The sequence below is a fragment of the Mesoplodon bidens genome, assembly GCF_964165515.1.
Source record: "Mesoplodon bidens genome assembly, chromosome: 11".
NCBI classification, from domain to species: domain Eukaryota; kingdom Metazoa; phylum Chordata; class Mammalia; order Artiodactyla; family Ziphiidae; genus Mesoplodon; species Mesoplodon bidens.
Genome location: NC_138167.1, coordinates 34,890,046 through 34,902,090, shown reverse-complemented (window position 1 = coordinate 34,902,090; position 12,045 = coordinate 34,890,046). Strand labels below are relative to the sequence as shown.

Sequence of the window (12,045 nt, the reverse complement as noted above, 5' to 3'; positions counted from 1 at the left end):
TATTATGGAAAAATAGTTACCAATAAAATATTGCAGCACACTGAAATACCTGATCTGGTTACCTTTTAAAATACAGTTTTAACTTCAGAATTCACTGTAATCAAAATGATGATATAATACTGCATTTGTTTAGACAGTGTTTGTTAAGGGCTAATTGCTATGATCCTTATTGCAGACCTCTGAGGGTGGTAGCACATAGAGAGACCTATTTGTCTAAGGTCACGTGACTAGGAAGCAGGCAAGGCAGAAAGTGAACTCTAATTCAAGACGATACTGGCTTTGAGGCAACAATATGGAACAAGCTTTGATATAAAAAGAGACTTTGGGCATATTTTAGCAAATAAATGCCCTTGGATAGGGTTCAAGGTGGGTCTGATATATACCAAAGTTACTCTGTAAGGAATGGTGTTATGATTAGATACCAAAGTGGCAATATTACCCTCTCAAATATGCTTTGTGTTGCGTGTGTATACACATATGCTCACTTGTGGCTTCGAAGTACTCTATTAACCATTTAAATAAAGGAAAAAATCTTTCCCTAACATACTTCTAAGCCAATTTAGGGGTCATTGAACAGATGTCATATAATACTAATGTTAAATTACCCTGTGTAATAAGAAAATTACAGTACCTAAGTGAAGATAGTAAAGGGAAACCATCCAATGAATTATTCTAGAATTTCAAAATGAAATGATTTCTTTGAAATTAACAGTGGCACCACATGACTTTACAAAAGTGAGTCTGATAGGGAAAAGGGAAATTAGAGACAAAAATGAAGCCTTTCTGTGTTTATATATGCCAGTTTTGGGTTATGATGCTAGGAGAGCTAATGTAATAGTACAGCTTTCAATTGTCCAGGAAGTTTATTATTATTAAACTATGTGGCAAGAAATTTATTAAAATCTGACTAACTTTTCATTGTTTAGTATTAAATCACAACGGTTGTTTCTAGTCCACATATACTTCCTTTTGCTATTAGGTACACTTTAAAAGCCTAATTATTTTGAGAACATAGTATGACCAAAGAATAAAAATGTACAAAGTTTGACAACTTTAAATAAACACTAGCATTTCTTAAAGAACAAACCTCACTTACAGTTAGGAAACAATATTTATATTTAAGGTTGAAAAGCCAGGATGTAGGAAAATTTTGCTAATTTGGAAGATGACCTTTAAGTGCACCAAAACCAAATAATTTGTAGGCTATGACATAGGGCACATTCCTACAAAATTTGTGTGAATACTGCTTTAGTGGTTCTTGAAAGACAAACAAAGAAAGCTGGAATGAAATCTTTATCCCCCTTACAAATAAGACGGAGACTAACAAAAGAGTACAGCAGCACTCTTTCAAAGCTTGCCATTAAAACGAGGCCTCTGTAGCACAGCTAATGAGATGGTTCATAGTAGAAAACAATCTGTTTTTAAGAATGTTTAGATCAAAAGTAATTTCTAATCTATGAAATAAAGTTTTTTCAATACCCTTCATTCACCAGTGAAGCTTTTATGTTTGTCTTATTTACTTCAATCAGATGTTTTCAATTTTACCTTTTTTCCTTGTACAAATCCTTGACACGGTTCGTCAATACTGACCAACAGTTTTATTCTTTTTCTTCAGAAAAGAGAGATTTTTGAGAGAGGGAGAATGAAAAAGAGAGAAACATCTTTGCCTAAACGATTTGCAAGCATCTGTGCTTTAAGCTACTTTTTATGAACACTCCTTAGTAAATGACTCAAGGTAAAAAAGCAGAAAAGCATCCAATGTTAGGAAATTGCAATCCAATACCATGTAATTTAAACCTGCAGTTGCTTCTCTTGTACTAAATGACATACAGATGGGTAGCTTAGTTCTCTCAACTTTGGGAACACAATCGGCCTTTTTGTATGAATGAACATATATTAACAAAAATATTTTAGACAGAACTGTTTAATTCTAATTGTATAGATTTTAATTATCTATGCCATTGGAAAGAATAATTTTAACCAAGTTATTTTGTCATGTTAGATTTGCAATTAATGAATTTTGGGGGATAAAATCCACAAAGATACAACCCTTTCAACATATAAAGCAATAAAAACAAAAAGTTACTTTTTAAGACGTCTATAGCAAATTGAGCAGAGACTCACCTATCACAGCCAGTTCTGCATTCAAGTTGTGGAGAGGCTTGTTCTGACAGGACAAACATTTCTCAGGGAAACATTTCTATCTCTTAGAAAATATTAAAAGTGTAAGTAGTAGGTATTTGCATAAAGCCTAGTGTAATATGGGGTTCAGTGAGATGAGAGACCAACATGCCATTAGTGTGATTTGCCAGCTGTTCCTGTGGATCTTTTCAGGCCAGAGCAGGGCCAACATTCTTTGTGGAAGGTCAGAAGAGGCGCTATTTGACAACCCACAGGCCTACTCAAAGGTGTGTTTTGCTGTTCGGCTCTGGTTTGCTCTTTTGCTGCCTCCATATTTTCTCATAGAGAATCAACCACTCTATCTTGGTGGCCCTGATTCTGGAAGCTGATATCCTTCTTCAATCCCACAATCAGAGTCAGTGGTTAGTTAACTTTCTCCTGTTTTAATTTCAGTGATCTCATATACTATGACATTAGGTGCCTTAAAAGTAAAAGAAGTAGAAAGCATTCCTATTCCTAAATCATATTTCTTTTATATTTCAAAACAAATTGAGTTTAATATTTGGGGAACTAAGCAAGCTTTCTTTCAGTAATTTCATAACATGGTAGGAAATTTTTGCATGTGGTGACATCTGTGTGCCTCTTTTGCACTGTGATGGAAAAGCAAAGAAAAGCAATTTTACTGCAGTGAGTAAGGGTTGCCGTGTCTGGAGTTATTGATCATCCCTTGGTACTCATGGGGGATTGGTTCCTGACCCCCTGCAGATACCAAAATCTGAGGATGCTCAGGGCCCTTATATAAAATGGTGTAGTATTTACATATAACCTATGCACATCCTCCCTTATACTTTAAATCATCTCTAGATTACTTATAATACCTAACACAATGTAAATGCTATGTAAATAGTTGCCTTAGCATGGCAAATTCAAGGTTTGCTTTTTGGAACTTTCTGGAATTTTGGGGGGGAATATTTTCCATCGTGTTTGGTTGAATCCACAGATGTGGAAACTGTGGATACAGAGGGCCGACTGTATTTCTTTTCAGTCATTTGTTCAGGTAAGACAAAATACCCCATATAAGCAGGTATTGTCTGGACATTTTATTGCGGTCTGTATAAGTTGAAGTAAAAGCTAACGTTGTGGGCTTCCCTGGTGGCGCAGTGGTTGAGAGTCTGCCTGCCGATGTGGGGGACGTGGGTTCGTGCCCCGGTCCGGGAAGATCCCAGATGACGCGGAGCGGCCGGGGCCGTGAGCCATGGCCGCTGGGCCTGCGCGTCCAGAGCCTGTGCTCCGCAATGGGAGAGGCCACAGCAATGAGAGGCCCGCGTACACACACACACACACACACACACACAAGAAAAAGCTAACATTGTTATTAGAATCTAATTAAAATTATTTTACCATTCAAATATATTTAGCCAGTGAAGTCTTTCTAAGTATACTTTATAAAAAGAAAAATGTAGGTCTCTAAATAAAATCACATTCACTTTTGCTTTTCTTTGTCTTTCCTCCCTCCCTATTTTTCTCACTCTTTCTTTGGAACTTCTTGAATCTGCATTAGTGTAAATGCCTTCTCCTGTAGTCTATTAAAAGTTTCTTGCTTCCCGTTTAAGCATGGTAAGATACAGTCTTGCAAGAGATATTTGTTTTTAAGGACTCTTCAGAACCTAGTGAAGCCTCTGACAGAATCACAGAGAATTCCTAGCTGTGGAAAGATACATCTTTAGGGTTCAATAAACAAATAGGATAGTATTTAAATCACCCAGGTTGGAAATTGAATGAGGAAAGTTTCAGGCTATTCTACTAAACGAATGGAGAGTTATTGTTTAATATAATATGCCCATCCTCTTATATATACAGCATAAATGCTTAAAAATAGAGTTATGCTTTTTGAATTCATTAAAAAAAAAGAAATTCAAGGTACTGGGAGACGTAAAGGATGTATCCCCTCCTTGTGAATGTTCAGTGGGTTTTTACTGTCTCATACCAGCAGCTTTGGCTATAGCACATTGTCAGTGCTCCAGTGGAATCACCTGAATCTTGAGTACCATTCTTTTTAAACTGAGAGAAATAGCCAGCTGCAGTTCAGGTAAGTTTGTCTAGTGTGTTAGGGTCTGGCCTGGTCATTGACTAGTGACTGTAGAAGCTGTGCTGTGATGGCCAGCCAAAGCAGTTATTTAGGATTCAAGCTAAAAGTCCTCCTTCTCCCACACCCTCTCTCTTTCCAGGGTCATGTAGGGATAAAAAGAGCTGTAAGGTGGTCTTTTCCCAGCAGGAACTGAGGAAGCGGCTAACACCCCAGCAGTACCATGTCACTCAGGAGAAAGGGACCGAAAGGTAAGGCGAGCTTACGAAAACGAAAACGCCATTAAGCAAGAGCTAGTTTTCTTCATCCTCCTTATCCCCCCGTCCCACCTTTGAATCCTCTTCCTTGCCACTTAATTTAAAGGATTCTATACTTATTTGCTAAAGTCCACAAATTAGTATCCTTGAAAAGGTTGAAAATGGTATTGCTTAGGTTAAGACTAAGTTTTATTTATTCTTTCCCCCATTTAATGAACACTCTATCTTTTGTAAAGTCACAAGGCTTTTGTTAAGGGCCTGTTTCTAGTTTACTACAAAATGTGTGGAAGTAATAGCGATTTAGGTACATTTTTTGGGAAGACATCAGAGTAAGCAAAACCATGAGGGACATGGCACTTTGCCAGGATACTGAAAATTTGAAGGTGGCCATTGTAAGTATAGACGTTTTGGCTGCAAAAAGAAGGTAGCATAATTTAGTTCCTTTCTACCCCACTCCAATTTCTTTTTGAAGCACATGTGGAGAAAGTATTTATTGGCTCATTTGTGGTTGGAATGTCAAAAATTTTCAATAACTGCCCTCACATGGCTTTGGTCCTTGGAAGTTTGCCCTAAGTCCTGAAAAAAGAGTTTGTTCACTTCCAAGACTGTTTTTAGTGAATAAAGTCTCTCTCAGCTGATTCCAGCTCAAAGGTAACTTGCCAAAGTCCAACCATTTTGTTGTCTAATTTATACCATGGAGCTTGGCATAAGGCTGTACCTTACCTCTGATCCAAATTTATTAATGATGTAACTTCTTGTTTTCATTCATGAACTGAAAGAGCTCTTTACCACACGTGGGGTCTTTGTTAATCTGCAGCACTGTCTTCCTGTCACAGTATATACTGTTTACTGAATTTACCAAATGCTGAATCTCTGACAATGTACACCTTTACCGCACAACGAGTTAGCGATGGACTTCGGTCTTGGTCCAAGTCGTCTACCCATCCTGTTGTGTACATGACTAGCAAAATGATTTAATGCACACAAACAACTAGAGATTAGGTCATTCTTAAAAATTCTGTTTATAAAAAAATTGGACCTCATAAAGAGGGTGAAAGGATAATAAAAACAAGCTGCAGAGCACAGACTTTTTGTTGGGCTAGCACAGCTGATTTGTATTAGCTGAATGACCTCCTAGCCTTTAAGATTGTTAACTTAGAAAAATATTCCCTTAAAGCTGCAATATTCCTTTTCAAACCAAAAAATAAGACTCCTTCCACTGGAAGTGTTGGACCCTTCTGCATTTTGTGGTATATACTCTTGGACACTGTAGAGTAGCAGAAATCTTATGTAATAATGTTTTTTTTCTGTGAATCCGAACTACAGGCTTCTTTTTTTTTTTTTTAAATAGGAAAAAAGTTTCCTAAGCATTACATAACTAGATGGCCTGATTTTAAAAAAAATTTAACCCGCACTAGTTTGGAGTTGTTATATGCACATTTTATTATACAGATTTGAAATGTGTTAGTAATGTTCAGATTTCCATATGTTTGGTCTGTTCTCATTTTAGGACAAAAAGCCCTTGAAAGTTTTCTTAGAGAAATGTATTTTAAGTAAATAAGTTCTATAAGAAATAATGCTAACTTGTTTAATTAAATTTTTTTATGCTCTGTTTATTGTGTATCAGTGCCTTCGAAGGAGAATATACACATCACAAAGATCCTGGAATATATAAATGTGTTGTTTGTGGAACTCCATTGTTCAAGTAAGTATGTTAAAAACCTATGGATATGGACAAATCACAGATGGCAACAAACTTGGTATTGTCTGTTCACACTAGAATTTTTCCATTACTAAATTTTCTTATTTCTAATTTTTCTATTTCCCCCCCCACAAAACAAAAGTAATTATTGACTTTCATGATAAACTACCAGTTTGGTAGACTGGCTGATTTCTCATTATTTGGATCTTGAAAATACCTAACATTAACTTGTTCATCTTAGTAACCATGGTGCTTAGCAGAGCTATAAAAGAGATTTTCGTGAATGTAGAAATGTCTATGTATTTATTGATTTTTCTGTCATCAAGTGATGGCCCTAAATTTATTTATTTGACCATGATGGAAGTTCTCTATGTGCATCTTTCAGATTGAATAGTGTCCACCAAGTTGATTATTCATACTTCTTCAATGAAGGGCAATAGCTGTATTGAAAATAAAATGGGAAATATAATAGATATTTATACATATATAAGTAAATTACATACTCTGAGTTTTGCATTAATCCAGAATCTTTATTTTAAAGATCCCAATAGTTTACTATAAAACAGGCCAGTACATAGACTTTTTCAACAGAATAGTTAATTCAGACAGTGTATTCTGGAGATTATGGATCTTATTCAAGAAAGAAAGCTCTTTACTAAAAATTTATTTATGTAGGTGGAGAAAATCCTAGAAGCCCTGTACTTCCCATAGGGATGCTGATTTGGGGGAATAAAAAGAAAGAAACCTTAATTGAGAGTAAATGTCATTTATTTAAAACAGAATTACAGACTTCTTAGGGGAAATGAACAAACAAGAATCTGATATGTGTAGCAAGTAAAACATACTTAACATCTCTCCACAAATGTTTCCTTTTGAAAACACTAGCATTTACAGATTTCCCAGAAATAACAGGAAACAGTAGTTTCCTTGAAAAAAAATTTTTTTAAGTTTAAAACCTTTCTTAACTTGCATAAACCTTATTGCACATTAGTGTTGGTTGAGAATCTGTTCTGAATTCTTACGTATTTATTCTTTCTGTTAAAAAAACCAGCCCTTCAAATTGTCACCCATTTCCTCTCAGAAAACACACGTCTTTATATTTCAACACCTTTAGTTTGTGTCATAATAGTTGATATAACACTTAAGATAGTTGCTGAGCCATGTTAAACTTGTTAATATCCCAAATGGTAAAAATTGGCCACATCTCCTTCGCTTTTTGTTTAAGATTCTTCATTTCTTTCCCTATTATTTGATTCAGTAAAGTAGTGGATCTAAGGAAAACTTACTGTTTTAAATAAGAAACAGAACCACTGTAAATGAAGGATTTAACCCATGTGACATCTTGAGTCACAAATAGTAAAAGCAAGACCCTTATCCAAACATAGGTGCTGGTGGGGTTCAGGATTTCATATTTGATGTGATATTGACTCTAAAAGAAATTTTAGCATTCTTGTAAGGAAAGCTTTTGTTTTCTAAGTTTTTAAGGCATATAATTTAATATTTTTATCCTATATTAAAAAAAAAAAAGTGTGCTTCTCCATACTTGGTTTCTTGTCATTTCTAGGGGGAACAATATCCCTGCTTTGGCCTTAATTGTAGAATACAGTATTCTTTGTCCTGGTGTTGCTTTCTTCATACTGGAGAACTTGTACCCTGGGTGGCCACAGGACATGGGGCCACAGGGCATGGACAGTTTTGAGGGAAGCAATTTTCTGGTCCTCAACCGCTATACAATACACTTTCCTGAAACTGCTGTCTGTGTCTGAGAGAGTCTGTAGTCGGCCACCTCTTCCTTCCAATCTCTTCTGTCATAGTCGCCCTTCTCCCAGTTCACAAAAGATATCATACCTTCCACCCATCCCAAATATTACTATGACTTGTTGTCACAGGATAAAATCTTCAAGGCGTCAAGCAAAAGGACAGTTCAGTAGGCATTACTTCTGAAGGAGAGACCCATGAAAGCAAGGCCAAAAAAAAAAAAAACAACAACAAAAAACTGAGAAATATTGAACTGGTAAAAAAGTATTGAAACAGTATTTCATCTTGGAAAGGCTCAGTCTGCCTGCCGGCTGTCTGCTTATCTGTCTCTCCATCTGTTGTCCATCTATCCATTTTCTACCAGTCTTAAGTGAGATGTGTGTCATGAAAACATGTATCAACATATTTATTCAAAAATTTTAAATGAAAGTCTTTGTGTGTATGTGTGTGTGTGTGTGTGTGTGTGTGTGTGTGTATACAGGAAATAAGTCTGATATACTTGATAGACAGGACAGTGAGGACTGCCTTTGCCAATTAGGTTATATGGTGGACTTCTCCCGTTCATTAACTGATCTAGATATGTCACTCTAAGATTTTGACAGAAATATATTTTAAGCATGTCTATATACAGAACACCAGGTAATTTATCTTTTTTCAATTATTTAAATTTTTGATAAGAAATTTTAGCTGTCACTTTAAAATGTATGAGGAAGTGTGTATCAGTCAGCACCCAATATGGATACAGAAGCCACACAGTAATTTGAACAGGAAAGTTTAATGTAGAGAATTACTATGTGTGACAGAGGATTATGGTGATGAGGGATTGGCTAGTAAGACGTAAATAGAAATTCTAAAGAATACAAAGATAGCAAATATAGGAAGCTATCATGGCCCCTAGGGCTGAGATAGAGCCCAAGGAAGAGCTTTCCCTGCAACCCGCCCCCTGCCCAGCCTTTCTGGGGCTGATGGCACAGGAGTCACTGGGGCCATGATGTTGTAACTTCTGAAAATCTGCCTTCTGGAATTTGCTAGAAACCTCCCCTCTGGGGTGCTGGGGAGAGCTCTTTGCTGGGAGGTGTCTCCCTGGGAGTGCTCCGCTACAAAACTACCTGAGGGAAGTGCCAGGGGAGGCTGCTGGCCACCAGGTGCTGCTCACTCCTGTGCCCTGAAGGCTGCACCTCGCTCCAGAGAAGCCACAGGAGCCTGTCACCTGAGAAGCAGTGAAAAGGGCTGGGGGCTGGAGAGGCTGCGTATGCTAAGGAGTTGGGTGCTGGGGAAGCCGCCCACGTTGCAAGGGCCTGCAAATAGAGAATCTGCATGCACTGCATGAGCCAGATGCTAGAAAAGCCATGGGCTCTGCAGGAGCCTGTTGAGAAAGGATACTGAAACCAGGAAGGAAGAACCTCTTTCTCCTGCAGTCCTTCTCCTGTGCCCTCTACTGACAAGGTTTAATATCATGTTAGCTGACAAGGAAAAAAATATTTAAAGGCCCCAGATCCATTTTAGCATAGCAGGCAAGGAAGATGGATTTAGAGGTGAGAGGCAATAAATAAATTGGTAACTGGCACAGAGTCTCTCTGGTTTTTTTTCAGAATTCTTTTAGGGGTTCGTGAGCAAAAGTTTGAAAACCACTCAGTAGTCTAGTGTATTAATGGCAGCGCTATCAGACACCTTCTGGAGATAGCTGGTTTCGTACTTTGAACACAAAATGTAGGAAACAATTGAGGTGTGTGTGTGTGTGAGTGTGAATGAGAAAGTTTGTGGAGTGTTTGTTTGTTAGAGAGGAGGGAGTGAGGCGGAAGACTACACAGAGGAACAATGTGAGAAATAACAGTGGGAGGGAAACAGATAAGAAATAAAAAGAAATAAGAAGGAAGTGCTGAGTTTAAAAATGCCCATCATTAGGGCTATGAAAAGGTTGTTTTCCCAACTGCCATTTCTGTTATCTTATTGACACTCTGTGTGTGTGTGTGTGTGTGTGTGTGTGCAAGCGTGCAGCATTCACATATATGTATAATTCTCATCATTTACTTGACTGATATATATATGTATATATAATACTTCCTTACAAAAAAGACCATTCAAACTTGTACTCTACCCTAAATACACTCCCTCTCAACAATATACTGCTTTTTTACTGCTTACCAAGTACAAGAACCTTATTCACAGGCTGCTTTATAAACCAAATGTGTAATTTATTCCATGGTTCACATTTTCTTCACATTCACAAATTCTACCAAGCTAGCTTATTTCTCATATAATACTACTGACTTTCAGTTAGTAAATTAACTGACAGAAGTAAGAATGTTCTCTCCTCTGGTTATTTGAACTTCTAAACTTCCATAAAATGAATTTGTTGAACATCAGAAAAACCAGAAAAGGCATTGGTGAAACAATTTAATTCAGTAAGTATTTTTGACATCTTGTACTTTGCTTTGGCTGACACTTTGCCAGGTGTTGTGAAACAAAATAAACTTATGAACTATTTTTTTCCTTAAGGTACTTATAGTTTTGTTGGAGTGATAAGAAAAACACAATAAACAATTACAAAGTGTGGAAAAATAACATTAATGTCTATCTGAATATGACTGATATGCTTTCATAAGTAATAGGAAGGTATATGACTGCATCAAAGTAGGGCCTGTTTTCATGGAGGAGATGAGAACACACTTCACCAGGCAGAGAATATCTGATAGAGAATGCCATATGAGATGAGGAATTAGAGATAGGATCAAAACTGGATTTTTCAAGGACATAATTATGAGACTGGTCCAATAGGAGTGGGGAGGTAAGGTATGTTGGGAGGAATGGAGAAATGGCTGGAGGGTTAAAAAGGACCAAATAAGGAAGCCCTGGGATCCCAGAGAAGACACTTAAGTTTCTGCTTGAAATTCTTTAAGCCTTGGCATCCTTTCCTCCAGGAAGCCCTATCTGAAACTTCTGGGTTGAACTCTAGTGTCCTTCATCTCTGTTCCCATAGCACCTTGTATGCACTTCCATCACTGCATTTTCTGCTTTGTTCTGTAATTATCTGTTTATGTGCCTGTTTGTCCACTAGCAAGTAAACTCCACAATTGCAAGGCCATGCCTTAGTCGTATATATACCTCTAGTCCCTGGCATGTAATAATCACTAAATATTTGTTTGTTGATCAGATGCATGTCTGAACTTTGTGAGACAGGTTGTGGAGAGACTTTGAATAAGAAAAAAGCATGATGAAAATGGGAATTAAGCTGTAACAGTTCACAAGATAGATTTCTGGAGCTGAAAAGAGAAGGAAATAGGGCTTTTACAGCCTCAGTGGGAACTTTTTTCCTTGTTAGCTGATAAACCTCAATGTTATCCATGTGTAATCAGCTCCTGATAATTTTAAGACTTTCAAGAACCACATAGGATAGTTTTTATTTTCTATACATTTACTAATAAGGCCTTGCACTGAATTAATAGCTCATTTTACACAGGTTCACTAATGATGGTGATGATAATAATAATCGTAATAATAATAATAGTAATCAAGAGCTAATACTTACATAGCACTTACCTCTTGCCAGGCATGGTTCTAAGTGCTTTATATATATGAACTCCTTTAATCTTCACAACAACACATTTTATAGATGAAGAAACTGAGAGGATAATTGTCTTGTGAAGAACATACAGACAGTATACAAATGGATTTAAAATGGTAATACTCAAACTTTTAGGAAAGAATAAAGTTAAATAATTATAAGAAAATGAAGTTTTAATATTTTGTTTTGGTCACTCGAATCTGGTTATTTTACTCAGCATAATTGGAAAAAATGGGACACACAGACACACAGACACACACACCTCAATTCCTTAAAAAAATTTGCCTTTGTCATAGTAAATATTTAAGTTGAAAATTGAAGACCATTCCAGTCTAGGGAGGGCTGAACCAAAAGTAAATAGATCCATCATGGTAGATCATTAAGAAGAACTCAGCTTCAGGCTGGTTGTTATCCTTGGGGAAGTCCCTTGGAAACCTGACAGGAAGACGTAGCCAGTATTCAGGAAGCCATCAGGCCATGCAACATCTGCAAAGTAGGGCAGCAGCTGGATTCATGGGCTGGATTCAAGTTATTAAAATTGGAATGTCATTTTATT

At 36.9% G+C, this 12,045-nt stretch overlaps 1 protein-coding gene across 1 annotated transcript in view; it reads left to right on the top strand.

Annotated features, from left to right (window-relative positions):
• The window catches only part of MSRB3 (methionine sulfoxide reductase B3), a 157,410-nt gene that overhangs the window by 46,976 nt on the left and 98,389 nt on the right, over positions 1-12,045 (top strand). The window contains 2 exon segments of the mRNA XM_081249369.1: positions 4,350-4,458; positions 6,092-6,169. Of these exon segments, the coding sequence (XP_081105495.1) occupies positions 4,350-4,458; positions 6,092-6,169 (187 nt within the window).